Source organism: Mus pahari, chromosome 3, assembly GCF_900095145.1.
Source record: "Mus pahari chromosome 3, PAHARI_EIJ_v1.1, whole genome shotgun sequence".
In the NCBI taxonomy this organism is placed as follows: Eukaryota; Metazoa; Chordata; class Mammalia; order Rodentia; family Muridae; genus Mus; species Mus pahari.
In genome coordinates this window covers 93,793,540-93,811,674 of record NC_034592.1, presented here as the reverse complement: position 1 = coordinate 93,811,674, position 18,135 = coordinate 93,793,540, and the positions used below count along the sequence as shown (strand labels likewise).

General features: G+C 40.6%; 1 protein-coding gene across 1 annotated transcript; it reads right to left on the bottom strand.

The window, feature by feature from the left end:
* Positions 1 to 7,475: 7,475 nt before the first annotated feature.
* Lin7c (lin-7 homolog C, crumbs cell polarity complex component) lies at positions 7,476 to 17,758 on the bottom strand. The gene is made up of 5 exons (XM_021193423.2): positions 17,676 to 17,758; positions 13,864 to 13,982; positions 13,214 to 13,285; positions 11,119 to 11,328; positions 7,476 to 10,299 (listed from the first exon to the last, which is right to left on the bottom strand). The coding sequence occupies exons 1-5, from the start codon at positions 17,710 to 17,712 to the stop codon at positions 10,144 to 10,146; spliced, it is 594 nt and encodes a 197-aa protein (XP_021049082.1). The 5' UTR covers positions 17,713 to 17,758; the 3' UTR covers positions 7,476 to 10,143.
* Between the last annotated feature and the right edge of the window lie 377 nt (positions 17,759 to 18,135).

Here is an 18,135-nt window from a genome sequence, read left to right as displayed (position 1 = left end):
TCTGGAAGAGCAGTCAGTGCTCTAAACCGCTGAGCCATCTCTCCAGCCCATCTTTAATTTTGAAATAAAACATCTGGATACAATGCTTTCAGTTTTAAATTTTCCTTAATAGATTTGTTTTATGTATATGTGCATTTTGCCTGCTTGGTTTCCTTGGTGGTCAGAAGAATGCAGCGGATCCCCTGGAACTGAACTGGAACTGGAGTTCACCAGTTCCAGGGGATCCAGAAGAGGGCATCGGATCCCATTACAGATAGTTGTAAGCCACCATGAGGGTGCTGGGAACTGAACATAGGTCCTTCGCAAGTACAGTAAGAGCTTTTAAATGCTGAGCCAACTCTCCAGTCCAGGGTAACTTTTTAAAAAGCACATTACCAACCCTAAATAGTATTCTGATCTCTTTGAAAAATGGTAAAGTGAAAAACCAACCAAAAAAACCCAACCAACCAAAAAAAAAAAAAAAAAAAAACCCAAAAAACAAAAAAACCCCAAAACCCTTCCCCTTCCCCACAGACAAAAACCAACCAAACAAAAACAAAAACAAAAAACAAACAAACAAAACACCAGGAGGATTTAGTCAATGCGATAGAATATTAGAATGTTTCAGGATGGATTTCTTGGGAGCCATGACTCAGCATGTGATCCCCAGTTCTTCAAAGTTTTTTAAGCCTTTTACGTTTTGTTGTTTGTTTGTGAAAAAGTACATTTGTGTCCCCCCCGCCCCCTTTTTTTTTATCGGCTTCGCTGGACTAGGGCTGAATCTGTCCATTCCCGCTGTTTGGTCAAACACAATACAATTTATCTTTCCTGCTGCCTTTCCCTTCCCAGGCCATGCTTAATATTAAACCATATAAAAGTCACTTTGAAGAACAACAGAGAAAGCTAAAATTCTTATGAAACTAGAAGACAGGGGATGTTGAACTGGTAGGGAAATATTACAACAGCTGTCTTGGTTCACTCCTTTGAGTTTAAAATAATGTGTTATTATTTATGGAATAATTTTAGAATCCTTTAAAGTTCTTATTAATTTATGTATAGATTAGTGTGTGTGTGTGTGTGTGTGTGTGTACATACATGTGCATGCTATGCTGTGTGGGGGATGAAAGACTGAGGATAGCTGACCAGACTTTCTGTATACCTTGTGAGTCTCTGGGATCAAACTCCGGTTAAGGTACTGGCAAGGAGTCCCCTTTACCTTCTGAGCCCCATCTCTGGCTCTACCTTCTTTTAGAAGGGTCCACTAAGTGTCTACTCCTCAGGATCCACTCTACTCAGGACAGAAGAGTTTTGATCGATACAGTTCTGTCTACACAGAAGTCATCTGGGGAGATTTTAAACATAGAATTCACAGAGAACTCCATTGTTTTCATTAGAGTAGGTCAGAGATGGACCCTGGATTGTCAGTGTTTAAAAATTCCCAGCCAGTGGGGCTGACGAGATGGCTCAGTGGTTAAGAGCACTGACTGCTCTTCCAAAGGTCCTGAGTTCAAATCCCAGTCAACCATATGGTGGCTCACAACCATCTGTAGCGAAATCTGATGCCCTCTTCTGGAGTTTCTGAAGACAGCTACAGTGTACTTACATATAATAAATAAATAAATCTTTAAAAAAAAAAATCCCAGCTGGGTGGTGGCACACACCTTTAGCCCCAGCACTCGGAAGGCAGAAGGAGGCGGATTTCTGAGTTTGAGGCCAGCCTGGTCTACAAAGTGAGTTCCAGGACAGCCAGGGCTATACAGAGAAACCCTGTCTGGAAAAACAAAACAAAACAAAAAAATTCCCGATCCTGATTTAACCTCTTCCCCAAATCATGGCCTCCTACTAGGGAATGATGCAAGCAGGGGCCTTCTTAGGCACAAACCCCAATACAAAGTTAGGTATGTGAAACATTGACTAAGGAAACATTAATGGGGAGGGAATAGACGGAGGTAGGTCAAGTCTGTGTGTTGAGGTAGTGGCAGGTCTGTGGCAGGCCATGTCTGGGTGTTGAGGTAGTGGTAGGTCTGGTATCAGGCAAGAAAGAGATGGAATGGAAAAGACTGAGAAGCTGAGGGAGAAGGGTCTTGGAGTACAATGCAGGCCTATAAAAGCTAAGCAAGGACATCCGTATCTCCAAACAAAATCCTTCATCAGAGGAGCCCCAATTCATCCAGCGACAGGTCTGCCTTTCATGTATTGTTCCTGGGATCAGTCCATAAAGCAACACTGGCCTGATGGTAGGTGGGGAATAGTCCACCAGATGTCTCTATTAGAAGGATTCCCAGAGTCAAGAGCTGCATTTTCTGGACAGCCTTGGAATTTAAGGCATGACGTGAAGTCCCTCTATTCAATCAAACTGCATGTAATATAATTTTATGTATGGAATTTAGGAACTTGAAGTGTAAGGAACCTAATACCAGTTTAATCCTTTCCCTAAGTCTTGGGGACCTAACAGCATCTCCGTGTTTCTTGGATGTATTCTAGAGTTAACGCATCCACACACGCACAGGTAGGAGAGCCCACCTTTGTGTAGCGATGGCAATGGCTAGGATGCTCTGTCTCTCGTTGTCTTAACACTTTGTCCCTAATGCTTTCAAGATGCTCAGGAACAATAGATGAGACACAGAAGGTGAGAGAGAGGTCATAGCTTAAAGCCACTCATCTCAGGCACCAGCAGAACACTGTGGTGGTACAGTACTTGGGTTTGAACGACTAAGCTGAAGGCTGAGACGGAAGCATCTCCCTTAGTCCACAAATTCAAGACTGGGGCACCACAGAGAGACCCTCACCTAAAGAATAAACAAAATTCTTTCACCACAGTGAGAAACCATCTCTCCAGAGGGTAACTACATAGCTCAAAGCATACTTCGTTACCAGGACAGCCAGCTACTATCCAGGCCAAGTGTTCTTTATCCTCTATAACTGATTTAATTTTTAACTCTGATTTTTATAGGAAATAAAAAATGTTAGACAAATTTAATGTCATGAAAGCAAATTAATCCTAACCACCCAGATGGCCCTTGGCGTATTTAAAAGAAGTTGCTGTGAGCCTCTAAATTATTCTTCCCATCTTCAAGGGACCTGGATAAAGATACTCAAAGCCAAAGATAATGTTTTTGCAATTAGTATTGTTCAGTTACAAAACTGTTACTATAGACAACCCCACTAAGACTATAGATATTCACCTCCATTGAGATTTCCTATAGGTTTGCTGACTTTTAGGTTATTATTAGTAAGAGTTCTTTGTCTACATTTGAAAAACCTTTCGTCTTTAAAAAAATATAATTTTCAATTTAAGCACATTTATAAGGACAAACTTCATTAATAAGAACTAAATTGTAGAATAGAAACAATGGCGCTTTGGTGCCACCTTGTGGTAACATCAGAGACCACATCCCTAAATTGTGACTGAGTTGGTGAATGAGCTCTCTCTTTAGAGAAGGTGGCGCTTTGGTGTCCCCTTGTGGTAAAATTAGAGATCATCATCCCTAAATTGTAAATAAGTTGGTGAGTAAATCCCTAATTACAAAGTTGGTGAAAATTAAAATGTACACATAACACTGATTTAATTTGATTTGAAAAAATTTTTTCCTGGGTACTTTCTTCTACAATGTTTTTGTAAGGGCTACCAGCACTGGTAGGAAGTACAGTTGCAGATGTTACAAACATTAATATTTAACTTGAGAGACTACCAGCCATGGTTTGGAACAAATTAATCTTTCTGTACCTCAGTTTCCTTACTTATTTCACCTATGGGCATCATGAATTTTAAAGTGATGAAATGAAGCAGATGGTATAGCATGTATGAATCACGGCATACATGCTCACTAAAAACCAGGCTATCTATCTATCCTTCTGAAGGTTTCCACTACTCTGCCTACATAAGACTGGAAATTGCAAGGGTCTGAGGAGTCCTAATGTTCGAATGATAGGACTTCTTCTTCTTCTTCTTTTTTTTTTTTTTATAAAAGTAACACACCTCCCAGTAAATGTCTATACTTTCAATTGCATACAAAATTATACATATGGGTGGGTACAACTCCCAGCCTATCATAAAATCTCAATTTCACAAACAAGAACCAATCAACTAGAAAAACAGAATGTGTTACTCATTATCTTCATCAGATTCAAAGGAAGTACCTGTATTATGAAATAATCATTGTATTTTAAAGTTCCATATCTACCTGTATCTATAAAAGGCTTGACACTATATTTTACTAGGGACTCAGCTCAGTGCTAGAATATTTGAATAGTATGTGCAAAGCTCAACTAACTTTGCAGAAAGGGTCTATTTTGTCTCTAGATGTTCTATATTTTACTAAAACAAAACAAACCATTTCTGTGTTCCTTTACCTACCCACAAAGGTCTACCTTTGTGGGGACCTCAGTGTTCCTTCTGCAGGGAGCACTCCCTTGAGTGAGGATCTGACTGGCAAGTCTGGAAGAACTGTCCCTTATCTCCACAGAAGCCTGGCTGATTTTGAAGGCCACCTCTCTTTCAAGCTTAAAGTATATATAGCCCGGCCTATGCTTTAACAGAATTGTGCAGACCAGCCATGTACGGTGGCCTGTGCAGTAATCCCTAGCAATGAACCAAAGGTCAGCCCAGGCTATAAAATGAGATCTTACTTCAGAACAAAAAACCCAGCCCCAAATGTGGAGTGTGTGGTAGCAGTATGGGGACTGCATCCCTGGATTATGCAGGACCCTCAGGGTTTTGCTCTCAGTATAATGGAGACTTGAGCAGGCTGCAATATAGTTCTGGCTGAACCGATGCTTTTCAACAGGCAGATGGATCTCAGGGGACCTGCATAATCAACACACCTCTGGCCAAAGACAAACTCATCATCCCAACTAGAGAAGGGGTTGCTGAAGATGCAGAGCCTTTCTTCAAACTAAAGACAACGCCAACTAATTGCTTAACTGATTAAGCCATGCTGATAAGAGACTAAAACATGGAAAGCTATGCTCTGTGGAATGGATGAGCCTGGACAGCCACAAGAGATCAAGCTCTGTTACACAGCTCCAAGCGACCATGATTGTCTCTGCCACAGCAAACAGGAACCAGCAAGGCCTAGCTCTCACATGTCAGGGCTCTCATCCTCTTGACAGGATGGCTACTGGAATCCTTATTGCACATGGAAGCAACGCCCTGAATTCTAGTTCAGTGATGGATTCTGGTAATGACGCCACCAGAGTGTGAATTCTTTTTAATAAAAGTGTTCTGCACAAACTAGTATGAGCTGGCTAGATGAACAAATGTTAAGACGACAGCCGCTGTTTCTTCACGCACACTAGCATCCTTGCCTCTGCTGAGGATCTACTGGCAAACTTCCACCCTCTGCAACATCCCCACCTCTGTGCTGTTGTCTGGGTTCAGATCGCTCTGATGAGGATTTGAGGTGCCTTGTATTTCCCTCATTAACTTGATTACTTTTGGACAGACTTAACACCATGTAAGGTTGGGGGTTAGGACTCAAGAACTTTTTTGAAGGGATATCAATTACACAGTAGAGCACGAAGGTAAAGGTTAGGTCACATCTAAAGTCTAGGCTTCATGTATGTATGTATGTATGTATGTATGTATGTATGTATGTATGTATAACTTATATACCAATTATACTTCTGGTTTTAGAAATATTTTTATATAACATATACTTACATATTTTAAAGGCCAGAAATATAATTTTCATGTTTTGAGAACACATTTTCCCAAAGATCTCATAGATGCTTTTGTTGCATCCTGGCTGCCTGGCTATTTTCTTTTATTCCAGGACAATTTTTGGGGAATAGGTTTCTGGGGATCAAATCCAGGACCTCAAGTATGGCAGGCAGGCACTCTACCTCACCCTGCCATCCCCTACCCCATGTCTTCACCACCCATGCAAAGTCATGTCTTCAAAGCTAGAGCTAAGTCACTCTCCTTACAAGCTGCTTTCTCACTTACCACTACAACTGAACTTATTTTCCAACAAATTTCATTCTGAGTATGGTCTCACCCCTCAGAAGTGCCACTAATGTTAACAGATGGCAGTTGACTTTAAAAGCTTCATTTTGTATGTGTATTTATCTACACATATTGATCACAGTACAACTTCCAAGAGAGGCTTCCTGCTTTTAAGCCCTGGGGCCTGAGTTCAGGTCATCAAACTGGTAGCATTTGTCTTTACTTGGTGAGGCATCTTGCCGCACCAGCTACTTCTTTCGCTACAGTGTCTTAGTATGTGGGGACCATACTAAGTACATACAGCCAGTACCTGCAGGCAGCCTAAAAAGCTTTAGAGACGACAGCACATGCACAGTGACTTCAGTTGCCAGATGGAACGAAGCTCTGCAGGGCATTCTACCAGGACACAGAAACACCTGCCTAAGGTTCACAGTAAGTATGGCAAAGAGGATCTAAAGAGGGTAGCTGGCCATCAGTCTCTGCCATCAATTATGTCACATTACCCCCTGAAATAACAGAAGAGAAAGTTTTGTTTAGTTGTATTTTATGAAAGGCAAACAAAATACAGAAATCTGAAGTTTCATGTCAGGAACCACCACAGATTTTGGTTTTTACTCTATGTAAAGGTTATTTTACACACAGCGTTCAGAAATACATCTATTTGTAATTGTATCAGTTTTGTCAAATGCAAAGGACAAGCACGACTCATACAAATATATTTTAAATAAGCCTTAGAATCAGAATTTAATTGCTAAATGATTCATCTATTGAAAAAGCACTGTTTCACATTCCAAATAATTTTCTCAAACTAAAGAGTACAAGTGTATCAAATCTTTGCCAATATTTTTAAAAACCACGTCCAGTTACAAATTAGTTTAAAACTTCTTGAAAACTAATAATCAAATGACTTTCCCCTGTTATGTAACTATTATTACTTTGACAATCTTTGAGGAAACACTACTCATAAGTTTTGGAGAATAGAAAGTACAAAATGAGATTGTTGCCATAACAGACAATGAACTGTAAGTTAGAAAATGCACAGACATTTATTCAGGAGGTACAATTACTAGAGTCCTTATATATCTATCAATATCATTCCACAGTATAATCACATGTACTCTTTTAAGTCTATACCAAGTCATGCTGACGCTTTCCAGGTAAGCCATAACCATGTCTTCTATTAAATTCTATTCATTTTAACTGTAAACAAAGTACTTGAGCAAAATGCCTTAAACTTTTACAACAGGAAGATGATCTTAAAAAGCGAGACCCTAAAGAAGAGGACTATGTCCGTGTAGTATAGTAGTACAGTAAAGGCAAAGGAGCCGTATCTAACAACCCAGACTCATCCCTCACAGTGCGTTCACATCAGCAACACTTAAACATGCTCTTCAAATAATAACCTTTACAGGTTTTTTTTTTAAAAGGTAAAGGGGACAGAAGGAGAAAACACTAAGATTTTACAATTGAATTACTGGTAGGTTTTATTTTGAAAAACAAAACAAAACAAAACAAAACAAAAACCATGTCAAAACAAAAGGAAGCCAGCATGGTTTACATAGAGAGTTCCAGGAGAGCCAGAGTTAAAAAAAAAAAAAAGATTGCAATTATTTTATTAATAAGGAATGCCAAATACCCCTTAAGTCCATAGAGGTACTGAGAAATAGAGTCATAGAATCAATCGTTAAGTGGCTTCAGATTAAATGTACTTGCAAACAGAGTCCAGTATAACCAGAAAGTCCATGAGCTGGTGCTTCTGAAGCCTGGGTGTACAGAACGAGCCTCTAAAGACAATAGAGGGTAGACTGGATAAATGCGTCATATGAAATTCCAGTCACACAGAAATGATTCTGAATTAGCTGTATGGGAAGGGATCTAGGTGAGTTTTAAGATCTACAGGGCATTCTAACATGCAGCTAAGGTCAAGAATCACCAAGTCGACTCATTCTGAAATGTTTAAGAAAATAAATGGAAAATTGGGGCTAAGGGAAATTTACATTTGTAAGTTACAAGTCAAACAAACACCCTTTATATATTTACTGCCTCGCTTTATTCACAAATCATCCATATATTAATTAAAATTCATTCCCTTCCTTAGTACACAAGCAGACTACTGTACACTTGTCACTGACTTTCCTACAGTCAGTATTTAAAATTCTGAGATAGGAGAATCGCATCCATGAAAGCAAACTATTGCTACTCATGCGCAACAGTACCAAGAACAGCTTTGTATTTGGCTCCTTTGTTTTTATTTTAAGAATTATAAATAGGTGTCAGCCCCCACAAAGAACAGACTGTGAGTTACTGAAGAAAAAGAAAAAAAAAAGTTTTTTCAATATACTTAAGGAAAAAAAAAGTAACTTGAAATTCTGCAACAGCTGAAACCTAAAACCGAAAGCTGTAATAATCACGGGACGCTGATGCAACCTCTGGAGCAACTGCAGCCGCGGTAGCCACGCCAAGACAAGGGTTCCTCAGGGTCTCCTAACCCTGGGGTGCAGAAATACGAGCATAATAATAATAGGACTGTTCTATATGCACCAACACTTTTCTTTAATATAGAGTTTTAAAAACAATTACCTCTAATAATTTTACAATTAAATTAAAATACGTCATACTCTTCTATACTACTTTGGTCTCAACATTTTAAAAACACATGAGCTAATTCTGAAAATATACAGTTCAGCATGATCTTATCAATGTCAAGCACATTTTTGTAGTGGACTAAAGACATTCAACCATGCACAATCCAGTGTTCAATTCCTAAGTGATAAATAACATGTTGATTGACTTTTACTCTGAAAATCACTGAAAACTGCAGTAATCTTGTAAGACTCACAATGCTCACACACATGCAGAAAAACATACACACTTCCATTCTTCCTGAAGGAATGTTACAAAATGCCCATTTTTAAAAAATAAAGGTAATAGTCGTAATTATGACAAATTCCTCCATTTTCAACCCACCGGTTTCTTTTTAACATCATCACTTACAACCTTTACAAATGTTCCTATAATCTGTGACTGAAAATTTAATCACTTTGATTTCAGCTTTTAATAGACCATAGTCCCAATCATTTATCAATAGCTGCCTTTTAGGAAAACGGTGACATCCAGTGGACAAATGGTAAAAAGTATTGTTCCAACAATATTTGAACTATCCAGATATAAACCCTCCTGAGCCCCACCCACTGTGAGACTCATGAGACCACCTGCTTCTATATCTTACACACAACCTTCCTGCCCTTCATATCTCCAGTCAGTGCCGAAGCTAGGGTAGTAAGAATGTATGGCTCTTCAGGCTCCAGAAGTTTGAAGTTTGTACTTTGTCTTACCTCCATTCTCCCCAGCACAGACTAACTGACTCATCTCTAGGCATGAAAGATCCAAATTAAGAGAAATATATTTAAATACAAATGAACAGCATAAAAAACTTGAAAAGTTGAAATCTGAGCTTGTTTGCATGTATAATTTATGACATACTGTTAAAATATAAATAAAGGATTTAATTGGTAATGCTAATAATCAAATTACATCCTCTGGCCTCACTGCTTAAATATTATGAAAAACATATTTTAGCAATGATTGCTTCAGTGTTTAAAAACTTACTTTTATAAATCAGTATAAATGAATACATTATACATTGTTTAAAAATAAAAAGGTCCCATGATAGCTATGATTTACCACTGATTATAGATGTGTTATGTTCCAAGTACAAAATGCAGCAGAGATGCCAATACTCATAACGTGATGAACTGCCACACGTGAGACTGCGATGTTTCATTTCTTGGAAAAATGAAATTTCACAAAGAAATTGCAGTAAGCAAGAGGAAATACTGGAGAGCTGTTATCTGTAAATAAGTCGCCAAATAAAGAAAACCTCTTTTTAAAAAAAGATTAAGAATGTAAAAGTACATTTTAATATTAAAAAAGCATTATTAAAAATCTATAACAACTTTGTGACAAAATCTGTTTGAAAAAGGCCTGTAAAAACAGCAGGACAGAACTGCCCCCCCCAACTCTGTCTTTTCCTCGTGAGAACAAAAGTGTGTGCGTCTCTACAACCGTGAGTGATGCGAAAGCAGGCATGTATAGAACGGCAAGAGGAGGTCACGGGAGTTTCTGGTGTTTTACAGTCATGGGCATCGAGGCCATCAGTAGATCACAAGTAAGACTTTCCTAGCCAAAAGCAAAAGGAACATAAAGTTGTTAAATGATTAGGTCTGTTGTCTGCGTTTTGCTGATCTCATTTTCTCAAAGCGGGACTCCATTTCTTCCAGGACTTTTGGTGTGTACCGTACGACAAGTTTCACCTTCCCTTGGGCTGCTTTTAGTAGCTCTACGGCTTTCTCATGGTGCTCCCCTTCAACACTCTGGAAAAGGCACACACAGAACAGGCATTACAAGTAATCTAACCTGTGAAAATGTTTAATACACCAAGTAAAAACTGTCATGTTACGTCATTTCAGCACTAGACAAACAGCACTCTTCCTACCACGTTAATCACTGTGAAACTTGTGAGACACATTTGTGTGCACTCTAAGAACAGCGAGCACAGCAATACTCATGCCTTACTATTGCACTGGGTCAGATGTAAAACAAGTAACTGCCATTGTAAAGAAGCAAAAAAGAGTCTATTCCTGTCTTAAATACACAGGTTGACAGCACTGCACCTTAACCTTGGAGTGCCCGACAGCCACATTGAAAGTGTTTTAAAAAGCGCTGGCTGGGGATGTGACTCAAGGTAAGAAGTGGCCTAGTACACACGACTCTGAGTTTAGTCCTCTGCTCAACAAAAGCTCCATTGTTGGGCCGGAGAGATGGCTCAGTGGTTAAGAGAACCGACTGCTCTTCCGAAGGTCCTGAATTCAAATCCCAGCAACCACATGGTGGCTCATAACCATCTGTAATGTGATCTGATGTCCTCTTCTGGTCCATCTGAAGACAGCTACAGTGTACTTAGGTATAATAATAAATAAATCTTTAAAAAAAAAGGCTCCACTTTCAGCACAAAAATCAAAGCAATCACAGGGCACCATGCAAGCAGTACCACCTGAGATTCTCTCAAGGGATTTTAAAAATTAATCTCAAAAGGTTTCCCTTCTATCTTCTGATTTGATTGTTCCAGTGCACCCCCAAGTGGCTACAACATATTACTGCAAATAGCAAATAGAAATACAATTTATCTTTACCACTCCATTAACAGAAAGTAGCTGATCTCCTCGTTTGAGGCCCCCATGCCTGTCAGCAATTCCACCCGGGATTATCCGTGATATATAGATTGGTGAGTTCTGCTCTTTGCCTCCCATGATATTGAACCCAAGGCCCTCTTCTGTTTTGGGTAGCTCAACAACTCGGGGATGAGAGTGTCCTTCACTGGCAGCAAATGCAGCAACAGTAGCCTGAAAGAAATATGCATACGTCAAAGACTATACAGAGACTCAGATATGCTAAGGATGTGCATTGCTCTATATTCCTAGCCTACAAAAGCCTTTTTGAGGGACATAGCTTTCCATGTGTGAGCTTCCACTACTTCACTGGGTAAGTCTAACCGTTTGTAGGAGCTAACAACTGAAAGTGATCCTCAGATTACATAGATAGAAAGTAAGCTTCAGATCACTACCAGCTTCTCCAGAACTCAGAGCTATGCTGCTGCACACGCACAGGGATGGTCAAGGCTTGCCAAGCAGACAGACGTATAGACATTAAGAGGGGACGCTCTCCTGAGAATGCCAACAGCATTGAGCTACAAAGAAAATAAACTGGTTTCGTCAGGGCCAACACATAACCTACCGAGATAAATGTGCTCTTATGTCAAGTAATTGTACCAAATAGTAAATAATGAAAATAACAAGAAGTGACTCAATAATGAGAAGGAAGGAGGCATATAACACATTCAGTTAAGTATCTAGTTACAACTAAAAAGAAAAAGATAAAGATGAAACATAGTTCTATCCAATTATATTCTAACACAGGCTTTTGTTCTGTTTCCTTTTGCTTTTAAAGGCCCCATTTTCATTATGGATGCTGGATGCAAAAACAAAAATGAGAAGAAGGGAGGGAAAAGACCCAGTACCAACTACTATCTCTCAAGTACTGAAAAAAGCTAAGGCTCACAAGCTTTGCAAACTCTAAGAACTACACAAGTCAGAGAACCAAATTTCCTTTTTGGGTGGGTTGAAAATAAGCAAGCAGTTTTATAGCACAGGCTAGCTTTAAAGTCTTCACCTTCATAACTCAGCCTCATGTGCTGGGGTTGCAGGGATGTTGCCAAAACTTCAAAAAATATTTTTCTTTTCCTTCTGGAGACAAGGTCTCATTTAGCCCAGGCTGGCACCAAACACGAGTCTGTCCCTTCTGGCTCTACTTTCCAAATGATGGGATTATACGCATATGCCATCACTCCCAGTTGATGTGTGCTAGGGATGGATGGACTCAGAGCCTTTGCATGCCAGGCATGCATTCTATAACTGAACTAAACCCACACACCACCCCAAACCCAAAGTTTCTATGGATTTAGAGACTTTGACAAAGGAAACCTATACACTTAAGTACTTTTATTTAACGAAGACTAGTAATTTCCTTTGTGAACCAGCAACTAACAGTAATAACCTGCTACTAAGTAGTAAATGATAACCCTTAAGGACATGTGGTACACATTTAGCTCAGTGTCTCAGGTTATTTGAGGAAAACTAAGTTGGTTCAAGAAAGCACATAAACGCCGGGCGTGGTGGCGCACGCCTTTAATCCCAGCACTCGGGAGGCAGAGGCAGGCGGATTTCTGAGTTCGAGGCCAGCCTGTTCTGCAGAGTGAGTTACAGGACAGCCAGGACTACACAGAGAAACCCTGTCTTGAAAAACCAAAAAAAAAAAAAAAAAAAAAGAAAGCACATAAACATGCTAGCTACGGCCCTGAGGAGGTAGCCTAGATCCAACACTGTCCTATATGTACAAGACAGATTCAAGGGAAAATCCAAGAGTTATGTAAGGACTTCTCCTACAGTCCCTAGAATTACCATTATGATTGTGAGATGCATGGAAAGAAGTCTGATTCTGATGCTTCTTCTTCAAAAAGAAAGTCACTCTGTCGATTATAAAATTAATGTTATAACCACAAACCTGCATAGTGCACTGAATACAACTATATAAGGCATGGTATACACACTCTTGTATTTTCAAGGTATTATCTAAACAGTATCAAGAAATATCTTACCTAAACCCAATAAACACTACTACTTTTAGTCTGGTTCTCGGAGTCCCACTTTTGATAACTGACAGTCCCTTTACCTTTGCAGTTGCATTGGCTCTCACTTCAGGGCTGCTGCTGATGTCCACTGTCTCATAAACATGTTCGTATACCTGCAAAACACAAGGTTTTTTGTTTTTTGTTTTTTAAATTATATTCTATGTTTGAGTCCTCTGTAATGTTAAAAATTTTCAAAAACAATTATTTGTCTTTATAAAATGTAGTGCTTTCTATTAGAAATTTCAAAGAAAAAAATTTTTTTAGTGGTGGTGAGGTATTGAATCTAGGATTTTGTACATGTTAGACAAGCACTATGCTATAACTCCAGCTAGAAATTCCAAAGAAAAACATATGTGAGAGAGAGAGAGAGAGAGAGAGAGAGAGAGAGAGAGAGAGAGAGAGAGAATGGATGAGAATACCAGTTCTAATGTTTTCTTCCTTCCCTCACCTTCTCTCTTCTTTTGTATATCAGGCGGGTGGGTCTTTAACTATGTAGCCCAAGCCCATAGCTGGCCTGTATGTAACTCATGGAATTTCTCCTGCCCCACCTTCCTGAGTATTGGGATTACTGGCGTGCACTGCCATGTCTGGTACTAGTTTATTCTCTACAATATTTCTAAATCCAAATTTCAGTGTATTTCTGTAGCTAAGTAACTCAAAATTTGAGAAAATACTGATTGTGCTAACTCACCTCTCTTACAGCATTGCAGAACTCACTCTGAAGGACTCTTTGCAAAGCCTGAAGTTTCTGTGGCGGCACCTCTCCACTCCTCTGTAATTTCTCCAACAACTCAATTGCTCTGCAGATATCTACAGGGAAACAAAGCACGAGTGAGAATTCTTGCTAAATATTCTCCTCGTTCCTTTAGAGCTTTACAGCAGCTGAGATGAATCCAAAGGCTAGTCAGGCATGGTCCCCAATATGAATAATCTTCCCTTCAGAGGCTGAGGCAGGGTGACCACTACCTGTTAAGGTCATTTTGGGCTTCAATACTGCCTCAAAAACAAAGCAAAACAACCAAAAATTAAAAATAAAAACAATCCAACCAACCAACCGAAACAACATAAAACAACCAAAACCCCAAATTCTCCAAAAATGAAGAATAAACGGTAGAAGGGGAAAAATCTTTACATAAGAAAAGCTAACAGTATTATCAAGAATTACTTAGTCAATAAAAAATTTACCTAATCAACTCATTTGTAACCAAAGCAGGAAAAACAAAAAACAAACAAAAACAAAAACCCGAACAAACAAACCAACCAACCAAAACCAAAAACCAATAAAAACTCAAGAGACAATGTGTTGACTTCCTGAAGGGAAACATGCAGATTCTTCAGTAACACATGGAAATCCAACTGAGAGGGTTGCTAACAGTGTTTTAATTCAGACATGTCCAGATAGGGTTTACAAAACAGAAAGGAAAAGGAAAAAAAAAATAGCAACCTGGTCCTAATGCTGTGACCTCAGAAAAGTTCCCTAGCCTGTGTGAAGGTCTTTCACTGTAAAACAGCAGTAATAGTGCCTTTCTCACATGGGAAAAGGAAATAAAAAGCCTACACAAGCACAGATGTGTCTCCTTGGCATGGATTAATTTTAAGAAATATTAAGCCAGGCGTGGTGGCACACGCCTTTAATCCCAGCATTTGGGAGGGCAGAGGCAGGCGGATTTCTGAGTTTGAGGCCAGTCTGGTCTACAGAGTGAGCTCCAGGACAGCCAGGGCTATACAGAGAAATATTAAAGTATTAGGGGCCAAAGAGATAGTTCAGCTCTTCCTATCCTAGCACCCACTTGGTCATCTCACAATTACCTAAACCTCCAGTTTGGGGACCTGACACCCTCTTCTGCCACCACCCCCCCAAAGGCTCCCAACACATACAATGTAAAAAGAAAAAAATATGAAAGAATCACACACACACACACACACACACACACACACACACACACACACAGAGAGACATTTAGCATATTAGATAACTGTAATTGGGAATGTAAAAAAATGTGAACGAAGGACTTTAGAAAACTCAAATTCATGTTATAACACTATTAATCACAATCTCTGTTCTAAATTTTTCTCTAAGGTTTTCCTGTTTTCAGTATATTCTTACTGAACCCCAGTTTCAGTATATTCTTACTGCTAATTAAGTAGCAGTAAATTTTAAATAAATTTAATTAAGTAAATTTTAATTGTGCTCTTTTACCTCCAAAGGCTAGGATACCTTTGGGTTCTATATAGAGTCTATATACTAACCTATATATTCTGATCCTTGCATACTTTGACTTAAGTGGAGTAAAGTTTTGATTTCATGCCACGTTAAAAACCGGACATTTGCTGGGCAGTGGTGGCGCATGCCTTTAATCCCAGCACTTGGAAGGCAGAGGCAGGTGGATTTCTGAGTTCAAGGCCAGCCTGGTCTACAGAGTGAGTTCCAGGACAGCCAGGGCCATACAGAGAAACCCTGTCTCGAAAAACAAAACAAAACAAAAACAACAACAACAACAAAAAACAATACTACATTTACTTCACAGAATTAGTTAGGACTTTGCATTTGTTTATGAAAAAGTCCAAATAAACTTAGTAGAGAAGCAAAAAGTTGATTCAGTTTTAGATAATAAAAGTTTAAACTGCTATTAACCAGTTAATTAAACAGACCAGCTTTGCTCTGATTTCCCACCACCAGAATGGTTAGCAAATGTTGTTTCACCAGTTGTTGACTTACAAAGTTACAATACATTATCCACACTAAAATCCTACATATACAGGTGGGAAAACAGCTCAGTGGTAGAGTGCTCCCCTAATATACAAGGCTCACAATACAACATGGTGGAAAGAAGGAAAAAGAAAGAGGAGACTGGGAGAGGGTAGAGAGAAGGGAGACCAGTCAGTCAACACTTAGAAATGAGTTAAACACTCTATACCAAATATATGCTCATTAAGTTGGTGCAGCAGTGAATTATGCTTTGATGATTTAGAAGCAAACAGGAACTTGGTCACATGTACTAGTATTTTATTGTGCAATTGTACTGTGGAACTTTGGAGAATATGTTAGGTCTGTTAGTATTCTCATCAGAATCGCACTTGACACCCACTGCCTTGCTTATCCTGCTAACTGGCAAAAAACCAACTAGGACTTCATTCCTACCAATATTTTGAACTTTCTACTGTTTAACTGAAAAACTTCATAACAGCAAAAGGCAGACGTCAGAGGGGAAAGGTCCACATTTTGTGCTTCATTTAAAGATTTTTACAAAAGAACGCCATCTTGTTTGAAACTTGCAGCTCTTCTGGTTAACACCAACAGGTTTGTTCCTATTTACAAAGCTCCCTGACACTGTAGTACTCCAGGAATTAGTGACAGAGCTGTAAGCCTACCTTAGTCTCTCCCAATCTACCCCATCACAAACAAGCTCATTTATTTAAAAAGAAATAAAAGACTTCCATGGTCACTACACTAAAAAGCAAAGCGAATCAGCACAGTGTGTGAGGAAAGAGGTTCTATTACATACACAGATTTTATAAAATCATTTCCTTCTTGGACGATATTGAGACTATAATTGTGAATGCTAACTAATATAGGCAAAGCAATGTCAAACTCCATCCCGGGCGATGTTTGCCAAGAGTACTCGAAATGCTTAACTGGTACTTCCTGGTTGCTATGACTACCGAACTGTGTACAAAGCTTGTTCCAGTAGTCTGAAATTTAAGTTGGGGCAGAACAGAGTACACTACTGGAAAGCTGCAACTGGACCCTGCGAGAGTCTTTTCACAGGCTTCTCTTCAATAGGGTTGATTTTTCTTGGCTGTTTAAGAAGCAATCAACCAACCAACCAGCTTTCCAAGTTTATGAGTACGGAATTGCACAGCACTCAAAAGAGACTTACAATCAAGTCACTACTCCACCACCTAGTTACGTAATCTCCTTCCCAAGATCCAGTCAGTTGGACTTTTTTTTTTCTCTTTTTTTAAGCATCCTCTCCGTGGCCGGAGGGGTGCGAGAGCCAGGAAATAGCAACTCAAAGCCCGGAGGCTGTGGTCACAGTACGGAAGGCGTCGGAGTTTTCAATGGGGGGCGAGGGAGCTCCTGCGGGAAGGTGCCTGCGTCGGCCAAGTGGCAGAGCAAGGCCAAGAGGCCACACTCATCTGCTCGCGCACAGGGACAAGGACCGTAGACAGTCCCGGGCAGCGTGCGTGGCCTCGGCTTTTAGGGTCTACGAAGCTGAAAGCCGATTCTGCGGTGCGGCCCCAGGGAGTGCCCGTGCCTACAGCGGTGACCAGGCCGCTGAAGCGAGCTGTGCCCACCGCCAGCCTCGTCGGCCGGCTCCGGCGAGCTTTCAAACGCCAGCCAGCCAGCGCCCCCCGCGAGCAGCGCCCGGCGCCGAGGCCGCCGACGGCTTCCGGGGCTCAGCGTCCCGGCCACCTTGCCTTCGCTCCGGCCCGCGGGCAAAGCGGTTCGTCGTCCCGCCCCGCCCCGCCCGCCGCGGCCGCGACCCCCGCCGCACTCACCCCTCTCCAGCCGGACAGGCTCGCCCAGCGCCGCCATCTTCTCTTCGGCGGTGCAGACCCACAGGAAGTGACGACGGAGGGGCCCGCGGTGGACCCGGCCGAGAAAGCGGAAGGGCGAGGATGGCAGTAACGCGAGAGCTAGAAGGCTGCGGGGGACGACGCAGAGCGGTAGCCGGGGACGCTTTGCGGCCGAGGGAGACTGTGCTCGTCCACTTCCAACAGCCTGGGGTTGAAAAGAACCGATGTCCCAACTGTGCCCTGCCTGGGGAAGTCCTGTCGTTAGTTCCGGCCCTTACCCTACCGATGGCACCCTCTGACCGTCAAGGCTGTTTTCCCCATGTCCGAGTCCTCTTATAAATTCTTAATATCCTAGCTTGATCTAATTTTAAAAAATTCTACTATTCGAATTTTACCTAAAACTCTGGGCAGGAAGGTGGAAAATACAAAGCAATTGGGAGAG

Excerpts from the sequence above, each read along its gene's own strand:
- Lin7c (XM_021193423.2), bottom strand. The coding sequence starts at position 17,712 with ATGGCGGCGCTGGGCGAGCCTGTCCGGCTGGAGAGGG. Across the intron at positions 13,983-17,675 it reads GCCTGTCCGGCTGGAGAGGG|ATATCTGCAGAGCAATTGAG; the intron begins GTGAGTGCGGCG and ends GTTTCCCTGTAG. Across the intron at positions 11,329-13,213 it reads GAGCCAATGCAACTGCAAAG|GCTACTGTTGCTGCATTTGC; the intron begins GTAAAGGGACTG and ends TATTTCTTTCAG.